General features: G+C 43.7%; 2 protein-coding genes across 4 annotated transcripts in view; one reads left to right on the forward strand and one right to left on the reverse strand.

Moving 5' to 3' along the window:
• The window catches only part of ano8b (anoctamin 8b), a 37707-nt gene extending 36669 nt beyond the window's left edge, over positions 1-1038 (reverse strand). The window contains exon 1 of one of the 2 annotated variants that reach the window (XM_019346698.2): positions 601-1038. In XM_019346698.2, coding sequence (XP_019202243.1) covers positions 601-778 — 178 coding nt within the window. In that variant the 5' untranslated portion in view covers positions 779-1038. The remainder of the gene's footprint in view (positions 1-600) is intronic. The other variant, XM_019346700.2, reaches the window with a different exon arrangement.
• gtpbp3 (GTP binding protein 3, mitochondrial) lies at positions 676-18219 on the forward strand. Of its 2 annotated transcripts, none has more exons than XM_025899426.1 (11): positions 676-812; positions 3989-4263; positions 5704-5790; positions 6541-6623; positions 7989-8108; positions 10905-10977; positions 11665-11808; positions 13926-14091; positions 16657-16772; positions 16969-17143; positions 17357-18219. In XM_025899426.1, the coding sequence occupies exons 2-11, from the start codon at positions 4152-4154 to the stop codon at positions 17586-17588; spliced, it is 1308 nt and encodes a 435-aa protein (XP_025755211.1). In that variant the 5' UTR covers positions 676-812; positions 3989-4151; the 3' UTR covers positions 17589-18219. The 2 variants fall into 2 exon arrangements, with proteins under 2 accessions (XP_025755211.1, XP_005451931.1); XM_005451874.4 differs by lacking the exon at positions 676-812 and adding an exon at positions 2518-3679.
• Positions 18220-19834: the final 1615 nt, after the last annotated feature.

Here is a 19834-nt window from a genome sequence, read left to right on the forward strand (position 1 = left end):
AAAAGCAAACACTACGATCTTAAAGCAGATTAAACAGGCACCTGTCCTCGAGTCTGTCCAATAGCATGGAAACTGGCACTGAGGAAATAACGGTGCGCGACGCTGTGTGCAATAGTGCGGTCCACCTGCAATAGTTCGGAAATGCCGAGTAAAGTGATCTCGAAGGTAAACAACCTTAAACCTTGACAAGAGAGGACCCCCTTAAATAAAAATAGGCTAACTATCAGCCAATCAAGGCCGCATGTGAGGACAGTATGGACAACAACAGCTGCCCAGAGGGAACAAATGGGCTCATAACAGGAGGCAGGCTAATGGGCTAAACAAACAATAACCGACCAGAAGGTCATAACTCGGATGTGCCAAAGTGGCCATTTTTCCTGAACACCTTTTATCACATCAGTGATTTTTGGAAACAGCACGAAATGCAAGTCAGAGCCATCGTTTACAGGCCTGCTGCCTGACCAGGTGTTGATTTTGGGACGCCCTCGTGGAGACAAAAGAACCGTGCCACCGCGAGGTGCGCGACGGCAGTGCGCCTCTTGTCTCGTTTTCCAACAGCGTCGCGTTCACCTGTCCTTCCCTCCGCCTCCTCTCACTCACCCAGCACGCCGGAGGAGGTCTGTGGCGGAGCCGAGCCCGGATCCGGCCTCTCTGCGTCTCCTTGCGGCGCTCGGTGTCGGTGCCGGGAGCTCTCGGGGCCGTCCCCGGAGGTGGTCGCGCCACCGGCGGCCGCCCCGGCTGCAGCAGCGCCCGCCGCTGCCGTCCCCGTGTCGGGCATGCTCTCTATCAGCGAGGAGCGACTGAGGATGAAGGTATTCTCCGGGAAATCGTGCAGCGGTGTCGCATCTCAAGAGGAGGGCAAAGCATGGGTGTAGCGTAGGGGCCGGTGGGGGGTCAGAGTGGGGGTTAAATGAGAATGAAAGTGAAGTGAAGGTTGTCGGCGTTGGCGCAGCGGCGGATCATCCTGGTGGTACTCTGGAGCAGGATGCGCGGTTAGATGGAGAGCGCTCCTCCAACCACTACAGGAGGAGGGACAAAGAGAGGGAGGGAGGAAGGGAGGGATGGATGGAGGGGGCTGTGTGACACACATGCACCTTCACGGTCGATGACTGATTTAGCGACTGATTGTTGTCTCAGGTTGCATTAGCAAAACTGTTAAATGTAACAAAGCCGCACCACGCACACTGTAGGAATTTAAAAATCTATGCATGCATGTAGTAGCGGTTCCTCCATCTCTGAGAGAAATGTATTTTTATCACCTCGCAGGCTGCAGATCGAGGACAAAAATAGAATCCAAATGGCTACATTAAAGGAAAACTCATTCAAAATGCATGGTTTTCACAGTGATGACATTACTTTACAGGCAAGATGCCCATTCAGATGATCTTTTAATGTGCACGCCTTTGATAATCCTTTCATAGACTATCACTCTTCTTTGAGTATGACCGGAAAACTGAATAGGCTGTGCAAAAAATATCTTCATGGATTCAATTTTTAGTGACACTTGGGTGTGGCTACCGGTAATATCGCTTCTCAGTCAAACACTCTACAGTAAACACAGCGTGGAGCTGTGCAATGTTTGCTTTCCTGCATAATAAGCTTGGTCATTCCATCACTGTATCGCTATAATAAGGCCAGTTTACATGGTCACACTGTCTTGAAAAGAGAGCAAAGAGCAGTCCTCCACCCTAAAGAGACACACATCCCTCAAAATAAATGTTGTTACAGCAGAGCGAGTCAGATGGTCCTCTGCAGGTAAAATATGTGCTTTGTCTTTAATTACTGTGTTTGCCCCTTTTTCAACCTGTGGGGGAGTTGCTAAAGCAAATGTTAGGAGTGCTTGTGTGTGCAAGGAAGGTGAACACAGCTATCGTTGTAGACAAAGATCATTTCATAACCTTGAATCATAATCGGGGCTGAGAGGTAACTGTCTCTGTTTGGACTGTATTCTGCAGCTGTGAGGTGGCAGCTGTCATGCTCTGTGCATACACTGAGCAGTCTATAAATTATTTAGATCCCAGGTTAAAGATTGCTCCCAGGCCTCGGGCCATGCCTCTTCACCGTGTACACAATCTATCATCTTGGTCGTCCCTCCTGGAGGCCGTGTTTCACTGTGCGGCTACAGAGGCAGGCTGGCAGCCCGCCCCCTCGTATGGAGCATCTCATCTGTGAGCACAAATTCTGCTTACTCACCACTCTGGGATGACAGCTGCAAGACGCTGCAGTGGGGCGCACACACACACACACACACACACACACACACACACACACACACGCACACACACACACACACTGATGCACAGAATATAAACAGATGCTCTGTTTATATTCTGTTACATGCACGCATTTATGTAGTATATGAAGAACCACAGATCAAATCACTGTTAGTTTTAATAAACACAGAACGCAATCTAAACAAATACTGTAAAACTTATCATTTAAAAATAAATTAAAAATAGTAGTGCTGTAAGAATAACCCTGTTTGCACTGCTGTTGATTCTCACACACTAAGCGATATTTTCCACCTTGTGCTGAAAAAACCAAAACTTGACTGCTAATTTGTGTCCTCAATAACATGTGCATTCTGCATAATGTGCCAGAGGTATTTCCCCCAGTCTTCGGTGATTTGATAAGAAAATTGGCAGTAAAACAAACTCTGGTCTGTCCTGAACTGAATTTTACAGCCTCCTTTTTTCCATATACTAACCACAAAACAAAGGTGACAGACATGTTGGCACGGACATCGCACAAACAGTAGATCCTTTGACAGCAGGTGCATCACTGAGTTAATCATTTGAGTTCATGTAAACATAAGTAAAACATTAAATAGTAGTGATAAAAAGTGAAATGTTTATAGCCCCAATAATAATGATATTAGTTATATACACAAAAAGTAAAACATTGGAATTTGCAGCAGGGATCGATGTACACCAATGACAGTGTTAATGAATCGTTTTGTGGCCTAAATCACATAAAATCCCTTTATATTAGAGGAAGATTTGTAAACATCACAACACAATTTCAAGTTAAACAACGAGTCATTTTCATGCTTTATTTCATGCAACGCTACTTTTGTGGGGGACAAAAGATTACTGTCAAACAGATTCCTTCCATAAAATAACCAAAATTTTATTTTTACATTTTTAAACGGATGTATTTGTTTAACGTGATATAAAACAACAAAAAAGGCTGAAAATCAGACCTATGATCCCGGAACCGATCATATTTGAAATAGTCACACGGACCGAATTTTCAGCGTACGATAGGCGTGGCTTATGCTAGATTGACAAGCGTTGAACAAACGGGAGAGCTTAATCTGCTGTCGTTAGGAGAAACGGTAACCAATCGGAATCAAGAGTGGGAGGAGCTACTTAAATGTGACTGAAAGATGGGAAGGACAAATCACGAGCGGGATGAGTTTGTAAATTACGAACATTATACTTTAATATAACAGAAGATAAGACGCAAATGATTGAATGTTCGGATTTGGCAGCTAACATTAGCTTCACAGACACTCCGACGTTAACTGAAAAGAAGCAAAGTGGAAATAATGTGTTGGGTGTCAGTCTGTATGAGAAGCAGCAAATAAATGAAACGTTTGGTGTCTCATAATCATGCTGCCGCTGCGGTCCGTGTGTGGTGGGATATGGAGAGCTGCTGTGCACACAGTCAGGACGAGGTTTGTTCTGTTTCCCGGCCTCTATGTCAAATTCATGTCTTTATTTTTATGGCTGCATTCACTGAAGCAAAATAGTGCTGTTAAAATATAGTTACATTGATTTCTTTGGGCACTTTCCATTATTTATCCACACTTTTACCCACACAAGTTTAATGCTCGTTGTTACACTGACTTAACTTGCAGTGTTGTTTATTTAAGTGCTTATTTATTACTTTGATTTTGAGTTTAAATAATACAATAGAGGTATAATAACTGAAAACAAGATGTACAATATGTTATAGTATGAATCAGTCATTTTCTTATTTCCAGCCGTGGAGCTCCACCCTACAGGCTCCTCTCCTCTACCTGTGATGGAGCCCCGGCTGCACTGGCTGATGCTGACACCATCTTTGCGCTGTCGTCCGGGCACGGCAGGTGTGGGGTGGCAGTGGTACGTGTCAGTGGTCCCGCCTCAGCTACGGCCCTGAGGTGTATGGCTGGGTTCACGCAGCGTCTGCCCCCTCCACGCACCGCCCTGTTACGCAGCATCACAGACCCCCGCTCCACAGAAGTGCTGGACCGTGGGCTCGTCCTGTGGTTCCCAGGTCAGTTCCACTGGACCGTTCTTACATTTTGTTCTTCTCTTTTTTGTCTGAGAATATGAGGATGTGGATATGTTTTTGTTTAGAAGCACATAAGTTACATTCATGTCCAAAGTTGTATCAGCATGTCCCAGATATGTAGACAGACTCGTACTTAGTTATGGTAAAAAAGGAAGTATTCCCTCAGCCAGTGTTATTGTTTTACATATCAGTACACAATATAAAAATGATGTCGTGTTTGGCAGGTAATAAAAGTAGGTAAATACAACCTGAGATGAATATTGCCGTTTGATGTATTACACAGTGTCATTATTCCTCAGGCAGGGACCACACCTCAGTTCTGATTAAACAGTGCTTATTGAAACAGGATGATGGATGGAGTGAGCACAGATCTTGATTGATGCTGCGGTTTGGGGAAGGCCTCAGAGAGGATCAGCAGTTTCTCCTGAGTCCTGGGTACCAGGAAGCAGTGTGTGAAAAACTAACTACACTCCATGATTCAGGAACTAGTAGAACCACATTTAGCAGCAATAGCTTGAAGTATTGTTGTGGAGGAATGTAGGCTCACTCTTCTTTTCAAATGTGCTTCAGTTCACTGATGTTTGTGGGTATTTATTAAGCCACAGCTCTCTTAAGGTCCCAGCATCTCAGTCACGCTCAGGTCTGGACCATCGCAGCACCTTGATTCTTTTATAGCCATTGTGTTGTCGGTTTACTGCTGTGCTCGGGATCTTTGTCCTTATGCAGGACCTAATTTGGCCAAGGTTTAGCTCTTTGATAGACTTTTGACTCCAGAAGACTTTAGCGTACAGAGGAGTTCATGCTCGACTCCGGGACTGCAAAGTGGCCACACTCTGTGGCCAAACCTTCATCACTCCAACACTGTGCTGAAGTGTTTGTGCTAAGATGCTGTGTTTCTCCACTTTGGTCTCATCTGCCTAAAGCACATTGCTACAGAAGGCTTGTGATTTGCTCAGATGCAGCCATGCAAACCGAACATGCTAACTGAGGCCTGCAGAGTCTGAGACGTAGTTCTTTGTTTCGTTTTTTCCCCCCATTTCTCTGAGCACGATCTGAGCTTGGAGTGACTTTGGTGGAAGGTCTACGCCTGAGAAGTCTAGTATCTGCCTCAAATGTTTTTCCACTCGTGAAATAAGGTTTTTTCACTGCATTGTTTGGAAACGGTGGAAATAGAGCGGTGCGCTGCTTTAAAAGTGGGACACATTCTCTAAACAACATTACAGAGTTTGGTAAAACCACATCATTTCTCACTAACATTTAAAGTCAGTAACCCACAAGTGAGGGCTGCTGTGTTTTATCTAAAACCAGTAATAAATCTTTCCAGCATGTCACGTCCTGCCTGTTATTCACTTCATTTCTCTTTACTATGTAAATAGCTAAAGGACCCACAGAGTGTTGTTATTCCTTTGTTTGTTTCATCAGCTCCTCGTAGTTTCTCCGGAGAAGATAGTGTGGAGTTCCATATCCACGGAGGTCCCGCAGTCATTACTGCTGTCTTACAGGCTCTTGGTAAGATGCGATTCTCAGTATAATGTTTTCAACAACTTGATATAATTCAATGTGACAAGCAAACATATGCAGACTTGAGATGCAGCGCTCCCTTTGAAGAGCGTTTTGAAGTTTGAGTCTTTGTAGCTTCCTGAGCTCTAAGCCTCCGTAAGTACGATATCTGTTGGAGTCAGGCGGCTATCCATCACTGCGACTTAAAACAGAGAACTGACGCATGCATCGGCGTGTCTGAGATACTTTTAATATGCGCTGTGGCAAGCGTGACCATCCTTCTGTGCTTGATGTTTTTACTGCAGTTCTCCTGTTGACCTCCCAGGGGGCAGCATTGTATAAAGCAGAGAGTCAGTCTATGCGCTGTAAGGTGTTTTTCTAAGCAGGGAGGAATATTTAATATTACATTACCTTTGTTTTCAAGGTTCATTCAGATAAAATTGTTGCCTTTGTTTGGAAACCAAAAACACTGAGATTGTCGGCGAGATCAGTCGGGTAAAATGTCTCTAATCAGGAGACGGTGACCCACGTTTGCCAAATGGTTTTGCACTCACTATTGTCTCTCCTGATGAGATTTGCAAAGTGTCTGAGAAAACAATGAACCCATAACCTACTTAACCTGTAGTTGTGCCTGTTTTTGCTCTCTACGTGAGTCATTGACCTTGTGTTTTGTCCTCCGTGTGTGCATTGTGTGCACGATGCATGCCTACCTCGTGTCTCATACATTTCTTCGTGTTTGTGTTTACGTGTGTTTTTCAGGAAGCGTGCCTGGCTTGAGGCCGGCCGAAGCGGGGGAGTTCACGCGGAGAGCTTTTCAAGCAGGGAAACTCGGTTTAACGGAGGCGAGTCGAGAGGAATGTGTAAAACACATTGTTGTGCATCTAGAGTTATTATAGCGGCCTGTTCGGGGATTTCATACGCATGAAATGTAAACAGGGACATCTTCTCCTTTTGCATATTTTCCCCTTTGGCAATTTTATTTCATTGAGTTGTTCGATATTCCCGCATTAATGCAACAACTGTGGGCCTCTGTAGATGTTTTTTTTAATATACAGCCTGAAGCATTAATAAAAGTCTGTTTGGATTTTCTGTGAAGCGTAAAAAAACCAATATATTAACCTCACACAGTACATTGGATATGAATAACACGCACGTACAATTTAATAAAGTTTTTAATGGACTGTTTTGAGAGGACAAGTAAAATTGCAGATGAGCCAAACGCTCGCAGAACTTTCAGATAAGATGAGTTTTATTGGTGCTGAAAGGAATTTGGCCTGGGTGTCTATTCTGTGGCAGCGACATCCCTCTCTAAACAGCAGCAGGATGCACTTTCCTGTAGATAACACCTAATGGACATAATAAGGGAAAAACACTTGATGAAACAGCCCGCAGCACTTCTGAAAACTGTTGTCAGTGAACACAATTCATTTTAAAATTGGTGTTGGAAAAGCCTCTGATGATGGACGCATCAAAGTTTGCAAATATGTTTGTTGGAAATCGTGGGCGCCAAAACGGGTGTTGCACGTATCCCAGCAGCCAGACTCTGGGTGCTGAACAGGCAAGACCCACATCTGCGTATTCAATGGGCTGCATTATATATATTTATATACACCTCAGCCATAAAAGGCTGATTGGGGGGCAGGGGGGTGATAGGTCAGACAAGTTTGAATCCCAGTGTCTTTGACCAAAAGGTCAAAGGTCAGAGGGCAAGGTTCCTGAAAATCTTTTTAACCTTTCAATAACTTGAAACAAGTCAGTGTAGGATTGTGAAACTGTTGATGGCACAGGGATGTCTGCTGGGACGCTGAGCTCTGGGTGTTCCCAGTATTTTTTATACCCTAAAACTCTTGCAGTGCGTCTGCTCATTTCCTCATATGCTCACAGTGTGTTATAGATCCGATAAACACACACGGCAAACATTTCCACGTCTCTGCTTTTTTTGGAAAGATGACGGCTTCATTAAAGCCAAAAATGATTATTTATGTTGGGTTATGTTAAAAAATAATAGTAATGACATTTCTAACCTTTAACGTTTGATATGTTGTGTTTAAATATTCGGTTTAAATGATTTGGAAATTATTGAATTTGCACTTTATTTTAAACTTTTTGGGAGAAACGTTGGTGTTATTACAGGAGACAGAAAGGATGTCAACATATTAAACATTCCAGTATAAGGATATACGTAACATATGGTGTGTGATTCATAGGTGGAGGGGCTTGGGGATCTGATCCACGCAGAGACAGAGGCCCAGAGGAGGCAGGCTCTTAGACAGATGTCAGGCGAACTGGGACGCCTGTATCAGGACTGGAGCGACAGACTGAAACGGGTACGTCCTCTGGTAGAAAAGTGGCTGGTGTGAAGAAGTATTTGCCCCTTTTACATGATGTTTAAATTTTTTCTGTGTCACACATACATATTTAATTCATTTACACCTGACAGACCTGCTGAATCAAGAGAAAACGAAGTAGTATAAAAAATCTCAAAAAGAAACTGCTGAGAAACAAAGTCGGTTTGGAAAGAGTCACAGAGCATCGTTCAGCTGCGGTGAACAATCGCAGGCGTGACCGGCCGACCAAAATTACTCACATCAACGACTCATCCAGGAGGAAGAACTCAGAACAACATCTAGAGAGCTGCAGGCCTCACATGGGAAAATGAATTGAGGACATATCCTGATGAGTCCAAAGCTGAACTTTTTGGAGTATTTGAGGCCATCCACCGCCGCCCCAAACAGTCGCAGCAGATGGCCCCGCCCCTCCCTGAGCCTGGTTCTGCCGAAGGTTTCTTCCTGTTAAAAGGGAGTTTTTCCTTCCCACTGTCGCCAAAGTGCTTGCTCATAGGGGGTCATATGATTGTTGGGTTTTTCTCTGTATGTATTATTGTGGGGTCTACCTTACAATATAAAGCATGTTGAGGCGACTGTATAAATAAAGCTGAATTGCATTGAATTGAAAAACTGACGCAGTGATTCAGTCAAACCTGGTGGTCGTGTGATGGTCTGGAGCTGCTTTGCTCTGAAACTTGCTCCGGTCTTCAGCTGGACTGGACGCAGCAGCTTGGACACCCGGTCTCTCCTATCTGCACCTCGTCTCTGCACAAACAGAAAGCATCTGTTTTAGCTCATTCTAGCTTGGCACCTGAAACGAGGGGAACTTCTGGAGTTTTCCCAGAAGAAACTCAGGAAAGAACCTGTCCTCACTGTGCTGTAGGTCAGGATTCACTTGCTTCGTACCAACACAATGCATTTTTGTACCTCTAAGACTGCACAGTGTTGATGCAGCAACCTATGGGAGTCTGAGGCTTCCTGTTTTCAAGTTGCTGCAGTACGTGCGTTTCTGTTCAATGCTTGGAATCAAAGTGATAGTCTATCCCGGGCACATCTACACAAAGTATTAAAGTACTTTTAGTTTGACCTCATAGACATGGAATTAAAAGAAAATCATATGAATCCAATCAGCCAGCGTAACAGTGAAACAGAAAGTTTTCTAAAGTCGCAGTAACTTTTTAAAATGGTTGAACATTTCTTACAAATACGAATAAAATGCTCCGACGGGAGAGTCAGAAGCGGTCGAGTGAGTAACGGCAGCGTTTCCTCTGATCAGTGAGGTGACTCGCTTTCCAGAGAAAAATAAAAAACCTGTAATTTTTAGCATTCGTGGCATCAGACCTGAGTCACTGCCGCTGACAGACTGTGTTAACATTTTTATTTCCTGAGGAAAAGTGCGGTGTTAGTAAGCAGACAGCATCTGTTTCTGACAAACAACTGTTGTTTTAGAAATGTGATTAAAACCTGCTGCAGTGCTTTACTGAGCGTCTGAAAGATGAATTATCTCAAACGTGGCCGGCGTTTATCTGAAAATGACCACAGTCGAATAAAAGCATGATACAGTACGTGCAGCGGTATTGTTCTTCTTATCTGTGTGAGGTATCCTGTGTGCGTCATAAATCAGTAGGTGTCGCTCAGGTTAGGAGAAATGAACGCGAATGTAAATCTCGGGTTAGAGACCGTTTTTGCTCCTCTTACTGTAGCTCGTTGCCTTATTTTGCCTTATTATTTCTAAAGATTTAAAAAGCAACGTTGTTCATTTGTGGTTGAGTTGATGCATGCAGTCCAAAATGATAAAGAAGTCATCGTGAGTTGAGTCCAAAGTTAGAGGACGCTGACGTGGTGCCGTGTGTTGCTGTGCGTTTGCATAATCCGGACCTGATCGTGTTTTTTGTTCCCATTTTGTGGAGGCAGTTCACAGGAGAAGGTCGCTGACCGCGGATGAACACTTGAACTCGCTGGATGTGGGCCAAGCCCTTTTGTACTCTGACCTGTTTTGAAAAGCATAAAACGGTTGTCTTTCAATACTTTGGCACCAGACCTGACCAACCGGTCCAGGTGTTCTCCCCTGAGAAAATCTACTTAATTTGCTTGTTGGCAGCTACTTAGCACAGTTCCTAGAAGCTTTTAAAACACGGCTTTATTTTGGACCCGCGTTTCTGAGAAGATTGCTAATAAAAAAGTATCCTATATGTGTATGTTGGTGCAGGTCAAACCTGCATTTGACACCAAAACACTGCTGCTTTTTTAATCATAGGTTTCCCGCATTTACAAATTGATTCAACTATGGGAATCTGATGCTTCCTGTTTTTCTGGAGCTATACCGCTATTGTGTTTATGTTCCACAATGTCAATCAAGATACTGATCTTGGTGGAAATGCTGAAGCTTTTCTGTATACAGAGCTGATCCTGAGCTTAAATCTGGCAGTGAAGCAAAACTACAGAAAGACTCAACAGAAAGGATTCATGTTCATATCTGCAGATAAGTGACGTAAATAACTGAGGAGAAAGGCTCTTCTTGCTTTTACCTTGAAACTGAACGTAAAGTGAAAACATTCAGTGACTTACAGACGTGTTTCTGCCCTTTCTTTGGCTGAATTACATCCCTGCATCACTGCAGGCACAGCGACCTGCTGTTCACGAGTCTCCTGCTCTCTGTCGTGTATTTTTCTGGGCTCGTGTCACATTTCATGTAAATAAGCTTTGCAGTAAAAATAGAAAAACTGGCTTCATTTTTTTAAGACGACTCCAAAAATGTTATCGTTAAGTCGTTTTCTGTTTCGTGTGTCTTCACAGTGTCTGGCCCACGTCGAGGCCTTCATAGACTTCAGCGAGGATGAGCTCATTGAGGACGGGGTCTTGAACCGAGGTACCTGTGCACTTTGACCTTTGCAAAACAGCAACAGGACAGTCATCCTTTGGGATTTTAAGGGGTTAAAGGGAACCGAGGACTTTTTCTGTCAGTGAGAGAGGAGTCTGACTGCTCTTCCTGTTATGAGCTCTAAGTGGCAATTTTTCTAAGGGTCATTTTCTTAGGATGTGTTGAGAGGACGGCCAGAAGGACAGTTGAGGCATTTGTCTTGCCTTCAAAAACAAGCCTACTCCCAGGAAGAGCGCCGTCAGCGGCCCGACTGGGTTTCCTAAACTCACAGCGTGAGAGAGAGCGACCTCCCCTGTGAGTGTCGCCAGTCGTCTGGCACTGCCAGGTTCTTTCATAAGTCTCAAATGTTTTGAGATTTCAGCACAAAGCCTGGGAACGGGTGTTTGTTTTGGTGGTGAGGAATGTTGGCTCATGCCACAGAGCGGAAAACAATAATAGACTTTCAAAAATAGGAAAGGTGGTATAAATACTTTGCTTTTCCACTTGCAAACATACAGCAAGATTTATCTGACATTGTGTTCATTTTTACCTTCATAGAGGCCAAAATTCGAGTGAAATACTTTGTCCATCGAAGAGTTTTAAGGGAAAAGGATTCTTTACACGCTGTAGTTTGACAACTTAGAGGACAGAAATGTATTTTATAATGCCACTGTGTCTGTGTTGATCCCCTCATAGTGGATGTGTCAGTACGTGATCTGCAAGCGGAGATTGAGCGACACCTGAAGGACGAGAGACGGGGCGAGCGGCTTCGCGGCGGGGTCCAGGTGGTGATCGCGGGAGCTACTAATGCGGGAAAAAGTAGCCTTCTTAACAAACTCTGTAAGAGAGCCAGGAAGAGTTGGACACACCCTCACATACAGCGAAAGGATCAAAATTATAATCAGGGAAAAAGATATCTGTCATCTCAGAATGGACTCAAAAAGAGTGACATTTCTGTGCTGCGTGCCCATAAACCACAAGAAACCTGATTTTTCATTCTCATCAGAAGCCGCTCCTCTTTTTTTATGATCTGTTTGAAGAGTGCCGAGCCTGATGGATCGATCCGATTCATCCATCCAGTGTAGCATCAGCAACGACTTTAGGGAATCGCAGCACATTTGGTGCAAACGCCAACGTGGAATCAGAGACAAACCAATCACAGTCCAAGGTCACTGTGACCACAGTAAACATGATGTTGAATGTAACTCAAGATTGAAAACTAACGTGGACAACTTGGTTACATTTTATATCCAGAAAGTCAACGTTCAGCTTCGCTGTGACATCAACATAATTCAGACTAGGGCTGGGTTTAAAAATCGATTTCCTGATTCAAATCATTTTTAGTTTGAATAAAACACAGGCCTGATAAAAATGTATTTTACCAGAAACACCAAAAAACTATTTAAAACAGCAAATGAGAGCAGGTACGCGGATCCACACAAGGATGTAAACCCAGAGCGTGGATCGTTCACCCCACAGCACGTGCACGGACACGCCGTCGGGGCTGAAAGTCGACATTCACAGATTCTGAAGCTGCAGGTTTCGTCACTCTGACCAAAATTGACTGAAGCAGCAAAAGAAGATGAAAACTTCACGTCATTAATTCTCTCTGACTTTGGCTGTTTTGTTTCCACCACGATAAAAATCACACTTCCTGCACAGCTCTCTCTGTCAGTGTACTCGGACACCAGTTTACCATCAAGATCCTCTGTTTTCTGCATTATTCACTGATTATTACGCATCAGTCTATCGTTGTGTTCAGTGCTGCCGGCCTCAGACAAGAAAGCCTCATTTCTGCTGTTCAATCCAGAGGAAATGTAAACTTTGTAAAATGATGCCAAACTTCAAAACCCTTATCTCTGTCTGTAACTTTGTTTCACTTCAGCAGCGTCAGGTAATGTTCACAGGCTGATTCATGGTTTTCTTCAGTTTTTGATCCACTGCAGAATATTTTTAAGGTTATCTGCTATAAAAAGCAGGCCTGTGTTTTATCCTCAGTTACACAAAGTTACACCTCTGATGAAGTGTCAGCTTTGTTTTTATACGTAGATATAAAAATATGGATATTAACTGATAAATGATCAGAATTATAATATTTCTGACTGAGTCAAAATCAGATCGATTATAGAAATCGAAGTCGATGCTCAGCCCTAATTCAGAACCAAAGGGGAGATTGTGGCCATATTTCATATTTGGTTGGATAAAGACTTGGTGACTTACCTTTGTGCCCAGTTCCTTCAGTTCAATCCTTCATATTCTTCACTAAATGTGAAAGAATAATAATGAAAGGAGTCTGGATGGAAACATAAATGCACCTGAAGAGCTTTCACACCTTTACGCTGCAGCTTGAGTCAAACAGTTTGTTCTAGTTTTTGATTAGACAAAACTTTCACCTTTTGTCTTTTTGTGAAAGTTTTTTAACTTCTGCTTTTCATCGCAGTTTTTTGTGTGAAAGACGGAAACCTTTATCCCTACGTTCTTACTTAAAAGACTTAAAAGAATAAAACATTTAAGATATGAGTAATATTTTCACATTTGTTAGATGTTTCTGTAGTGTTTATGTTCCACTTCCAGGCTTCTCTCTAATTATCTTCTATGTATATATTTGGTGTTTTGTAATGTGAGGACATGTTTCCTGACATTTTGTCGAACCTTTTAATGTAAGCTCTCCGGACTTGAAGCTTGGATGTCTTCGTATCAGAGCGATAGGTGTGTTTGACAGATGACAGATAAAGTCCTTCCTGCTCTGATTCGTGCTCCCAGCCGCCCGAGCTCACACCCAGACAGCACAGATATGTCAGCATTATTAGACCCAGGAGATTTCTCTGGTTATTAATGATCTTCTGTATTGCAGGTGATAAAATTACCAAATTATTACTTTGAGAAATGCACACAATGCTTGTTTTTTGTGACAGGCAAGTTTATTTATTAACATTTAAAAACATTTTGTATTTAAGGTCAGAGACCTGCAGCCATTGTGTCTCCCATTGCCGGCACCACCAGAGATGTGGTGGAGACGGCTCTGGACCTCGGTGGGTTCCCCGTCCTCCTGAGTGACACAGCTGGCCTCAGAGACAGCTCGGACCTGGTGGAGAGAGAGGGCGTCCGCCGCGCTCTGGAAAGGTAGCGCATGAAAACCTTTTAAAGTTGGACTTCTGTTGCATTGTTTTGCTTTCGTGTTAATAGAAAGAAATAAAGACTGATGTTCGAATACTTGCACAGGACAGGAGTACAAGCGAATATTTATTGCAAAGTACTGCATTATGTGTGATTTAACAGAACACATTGGCCTGCAGACCAATGCGAAATGATCTTGGAAACAAAGAAAGGAAGAAATAAGTCATTTCTGTAATGTCTGTCCAACCCCAGAGTTTATATTGATGCTAAGCCACGGTTATAAATACACAGTGCAAACACTCTCAGGAGGTTGCGTAACGAAGAGTCCCCTTTCCTCGTTGTACCGTCGAGAAGTTTCGTGTGTGTAGGAGAGATGAACATACAGTATCAGGCCGTTCAATGACAACACATACATCTCTGCAGTCAGACTCAAGAATAGAAAACAGTATCCGCCGTGATGGAGCCGCGAAGGCTTTATAGCACGTTTAGAAGTTCTACATAAGTCCACATAGAAACGGTAACTAGTAAAGACATGAGGAATAAATAGCAAACAGAGGAAATATATACAAACGGCACAGAGAATAAAGAAACGGGTCAAGAGGAGAGGTTTGGTAGAAGCCTCGGGGAAAGCAGGTGAGGCACACAGAAAATCTTCTGTTTGTCAGTTATGATTTAAAGCTGGTTGCAGTGCATGCATGCATGCCCGCATACTGGCCAAACGAGATAGCGCTGTGCTCTACAGTATTATTAATGGAAGCTAAAGCCGAGTCGTTAGTGCCAAGTGTTAATAAAACATCAGCACACTGAGTGTGTGTGATGTAAAGCCAGACTTATTTTTTCACGTCACAAAAGGTTGGAAATGGTACAGGACAACTTTCCCCCTAATATTAGTTTTAAAAATATTGGAAAAGAACCTGAAATTATCGAAGAGATCAAGGTTACGTTTCTCAAGCACAGGCTGCTCCACAGCGTACTTGGACCAAAAATGAAGGACACATCCGGAGCGGTATTATTTATGACTCATTTGTGCCTCTTTAGGGAGGTGAGGTGGTAGGATGGCAGGAAGTAGGTTAATTTAGACTAGAGTGGGGTTTTTTAAATGTATTAGACTAGACCAAACTTGTGTAAACTAGTCGGGCAGATGGGCTCAGGTCAGAGCCCCGAAGTGTAGAACAAGTTTTCACTGTCAGTTCAGTGTGTGAGCTAATAAAAGGGCTAAAAACATAAAGCTTTCACATTAACTTTAATTTCACATAAACAGTGTATGTTTCTACACCAGATAAAGACAGCTGAGCCCTGTGATGGGCAAAGGTGGGCTTCAGTCCCCCTGCTGCCCTAAACTGAATATAAAGTTAAGATGGATGGATGGATGGTTGGAATAAAGTATGGATGCAGGGATAAACAGATGGATGGATGGATGGATGGATGGATGGATGGAGGCCTAGTACGTGAGTCAGTGTGGGACATGAAGGGGCCTGCAGTGAAAGAAGGACACTCATATTTTCACTCTGTACTCACTGGTACAGAGTAAAGTGACTACAGAACCTCATACATGTGTCAGCCTTCACAGCACTACGTTGTATTTTTCTTATTCGTCACCTCCTGACTCCCAAAATGAACGCAGTATCAGCTTTGCTGTCACTGCTGGTATAAATCCAGATGTGTCCAGAGGAATGCAAATGCAGTCTCATCCCTTTACTCTTTGTTTAAGTTATGTGGCTGACCTGGTGGCTCTGTAGGAAGGGCAGGCGGTTTGTGTTCTGTGGGAAACTTCTTTTGCAGGGAGCAGGAGAAAGGCTCGTGACCTGGGTCACTACAGGAAGGACGTGGTAAGTACAAGCATCCGCCTCCACTCCTGCTGCTACCTCACAGCGAGACGGACGCAAGGAACCAGTATTTCACGTGAATACCATTTAGAGTCATGGGATGTCCCTGCCAGCTTTTCCGGGCTATAGCTTATGGTTCGTTTGGTGTACAGCCAAGAGTGGGCACAGGTGGTGGGAAACGTATTTGGACTTGATGTATTTCCCAACAGTACTGCCATAGATTGTAGAGCATAAAAGGAGCTATACTTTATCCTAGAGGAACCACCTGTAGCACAAAAACCATCACAAAAGCAGTTTTGAGTGCCGGTGTTTGTTCGTCTGTGTACAGTGTAAGATACAGATGTGAAGGTCATAGTCAACGATCGGTGGGATCTGAACCATAAATATTCAAAGTAACGGCCAAAGAGACCCCAGATTATTTTACAGTTGCACCTTGACTCAGTACTCCTGGTTTGGACTACACCTACTTTTGCCCTTCACCTTCACTTTGACCTCCGCTATCGCCCATAAAGTTTCCTGACTGCATCTTACACGATTTTCACACTGTTGTGAAAAAGTTGCCTCGAAAAAACAGATTTCAGAAGCCACGTTCAGAATACTGACGACTGTCCTTGTTGTAGTTACCAGAACCACATTTAGCCATGAAAACTCACATAGTGATGAGAAATACCTGCCACGCCATCATTACAGGTCGAGTGTCAGCAGCGGGTTTGTGACTAAAGTGGAGGCTGCTCTGTTTCTCCAGGGTGGAGCAGGCGGATCTGACGCTGGTGGTCGTGGACTCGGCTCATCTCCCCTCTGAGGTAGACCGAGCCGCGGCGTTCCTTCGGGAACACCTGAGCAGTGTGCTGCCTGACACAGGTACCGTGCCGTGCGTTTGTCTACTGATGCACCAACTGCATTTTAAAGATGTTTGACTTTCACAGTAAAGCCTTGGTGCCTGTAGCTGTCTGTAATTAGTTAGTTAGAGTCTTAAACGTGTGCATGAGGTAACCCCAGTCAGGGACAGGTGAGGATCCGGATCAGTCAAGTTAACTTACCGCATCATGTCCTGCAGGCAGGTGTCTCCTGGTGTTGAATAAGGCCGACCTGCTGCCTGAGAAGCAGAGACAAAAGCTGGACATGGAGCTGAGAGGTGTCTCTGGTCTCCCTGCTGTCTGTCTGATCTCCTGCCAGACTAACGAGGGACTGAAGGACTTCCTCACAGTGCTGCACAGCAGTGTCAAGACTCTGTGAGTTTGAGTTTTGTTTTGTTGCCACAGTGCGAAGGCCAAGTCTCATTTGAATGTCCTCTTGCAGGATGTGTGAGATAGCTGTACAAACTGAACTGATGGCAGGGATCAATCTTAACTGCTTATTTGTTAAGGCAGTCTTCCCAGTGCATCTTTATCTTTATAGTTCTCCTCCAGAGGCTCTTCACATTCGCTGATTAACTTCCTCTCTAGGTGTGGCGACCCTCTGTTCGGTGCCCCCACCCTGACACAGGCTCGCCACAGGGCCCACCTGCAGCGCTGTGCGGCGGCTCTGGCTCAGTATCAGCGGTACCGTGACACTGACCTCGCTCTGGCAGCCGAAGGTGTCCGTGTAGCTGTCACCAGCCTGGGCCGGATCACTGGACGGGTCGGGGCAGAGGAGATCCTGGACATCATCTTCAAAGACTTCTGCATTGGAAAATAAATGAGTGAAAAACTGACAGATATGCGATCGCCGGCTGCTCTGAGAGGAAAACTGCATTCCTGCAGTCTCACGGTGTCAGAAAACAGGAGTGAAAGGACACAGCTGGGCGCTGGGCCAGGCGTCGACACACAGTCGCAGCTGAAAGAAAAAACTCTGTGTTCTTGGCCGCCGAACGCGTGCGCTCCCAGGACGCTAAAATGTTTTCTGTTGATGCTTTTTATCAGGCCGAAATAGTTTGAGCATGATGACAGGTGCCTCAAAGGCCCAATATACCGAACAAGTGTTTGGCAAGCCTTGAGTCGTCGTTTGAAAATAGATGTCGAAAGCCTTTGATAGGTGAAGATTGGCCTCCTGGGCTGCAACATAACAGCCCAGATCTTTTAAAATATAACCTGCAAGGTCATGGACTGAAAGTTTGGATGTTTACTTGTGCTGCAGGAAAATGACTTATTTTTTTACTTTGCACCTTTTATCACATTTATTTATTTTCCAAAAAATAACTAATAATAATCAGAATGATTGTATCGGTTTGTTACATGTTGCTGTCTTATGTTACTTTGGACCCTTAAATAAATGAGATCGTGTGTATTTTTGTAACAAATAAAAATTCTCTTTAAAGAAAACAAACATACACAGAAGCTACGATCTTGTTTTTTGCTGAAGCTAAAACAGTGAACTAAAAATACTCTGTACCCTCTTTGAGTCAATAATAATAATACAGATGTAAACCCATCAGCTACTCGTTAACAGGACAAAATTAGCCTGCCTATAGAAAATTACATTTCCCTCATGCTATTAAATATCAAGGGATTTTTACAGCTTTTCAAAACATATTACTACATATTGCATAATAAACAAATATAACACACACCGATTATAAACTGCAGGAATGTCTTAAAGACATAAAGACCTGGATGGCCGCTAACTTTCTGCTTCTTAATTCAGCTCAAACTGAGGTTATTGTACTCGGCCCTGAAAATCTTAGAAATATGGTATCTAAGCAGATTCTTACTCTGGATGGCATTACCTTGGCCTCCAGTAACACTGTGAGGAACCTTGGAGTCATTTTTGACCAGGACATGTCCTTCAATGCACATATTAAACAAATATGTAAGACTGCTTTCTTCCATTTGCGTGACGCTGAAAAACTAGTTCATGCATTTATTACTTCCAGGCTGGACTACTGTAATTCTTTATTATCAGGATGTCCTAAAAACTCGCTGAAAAGCCTTCAGCTGATCCAAAATGCTGCAGCAAGAGTCCTGACAGGGACTAGAAAGAGAGAGCAGATTTCTCCTGTTTTGGCTTCCCTTCATTGGCTTCCTGTTAAATCCAGAATTGAATTCAAAATCCTGCTCCTCACATACAAGGTCTTAAATAATCAGGCCCCATCTTATCTTAATGACCTTGTAGTACCATATCACCCTATTAGAGCACTTCGCTCTCGCTCTGCAGGCTTACTTGTTGTTCCTAGAGTATTTAAAAGTAGAATGGGAGGCAGAGCCTTCAGTTTTCAGGCCCCTCTTCTGTGGAACCAGCTTCCAGTTTGGATTCAGGAGACAGACACTATCTCTACTTTCAAGATTAAGCTTCAAACTTTCCTTTTTGCTAAAGCATATAGTTAGGGCTGGACCAGGTGACCCTGAATCCTCCCTTAGTTATGCTGCAATAGACGTAGGCTGCCGGGGATTCCCATGATGCACTGCGTGTTTCTTCTTCACTCACTATGTGTTAATAGACCTCTCTGCACTGAATCACACTTGTTATTAATCTGGCTCCCTTCCACAGCATGTCTTTCACCCCTCCCTGAGCCTGGTTCTGCCGGAGGTTTCTTCCTGTTAAAAATGAGTTTTTCCTTCCCACTGTCGCCAAAGTGCTTGCTCATAGGGGGTCATATGATTGCTGGGTTTTTCTCTGTATGTACTATTGTAGGGTCTACCTTACAATATAAAGCACGGCTGTATAAATACAACTGAATTGTGTAGAAAAGCGATTTCAGTGACTTTGACCATGGTGTGATGTTGGTGCTAAATGTGCTGCTCTGAGTATAGAAACTGCTGATCTATTACAGACCACATCCACAAAATTGTCTTAGTGCACTTTGTGCCTCTTAGTATCAGATGAGCATTGTTCAAACACCACAGCCTACCTGAGCACCGTCCATCCCTTTATGACCACAGTGTACCCGACTGCAGATGTGGCATGTCACAAAGCTCGGATCATCCCAAACTGGTTTCTCGAACATG

This window comes from Oreochromis niloticus, linkage group LG17 (genome assembly GCF_001858045.2).
Source record: "Oreochromis niloticus isolate F11D_XX linkage group LG17, O_niloticus_UMD_NMBU, whole genome shotgun sequence".
Classification (NCBI taxonomy): domain Eukaryota; kingdom Metazoa; phylum Chordata; class Actinopteri; order Cichliformes; family Cichlidae; genus Oreochromis; species Oreochromis niloticus.

What these genes read in the sequence shown, in the direction of transcription:
- gtpbp3 (XM_005451874.4), top strand. Translation starts at nt 3,615, where the DNA reads ATGCTGCCGCTGCGGTCCGTGTGTGGTGGGATATGGAGAGCTGCTGTG. An exon ending in TGCTGTCTTACAGGCTCTTG is followed by an intron (nt 5,791 to 6,540) that starts GTAAGATGCGAT and finishes TGTGTTTTTCAG; the next exon opens with GAAGCGTGCCTGGCTTGAGG. An exon ending in GGACGGGGTCTTGAACCGAG is followed by an intron (nt 10,978 to 11,664) that starts GTACCTGTGCAC and finishes ATCCCCTCATAG; the next exon opens with TGGATGTGTCAGTACGTGAT.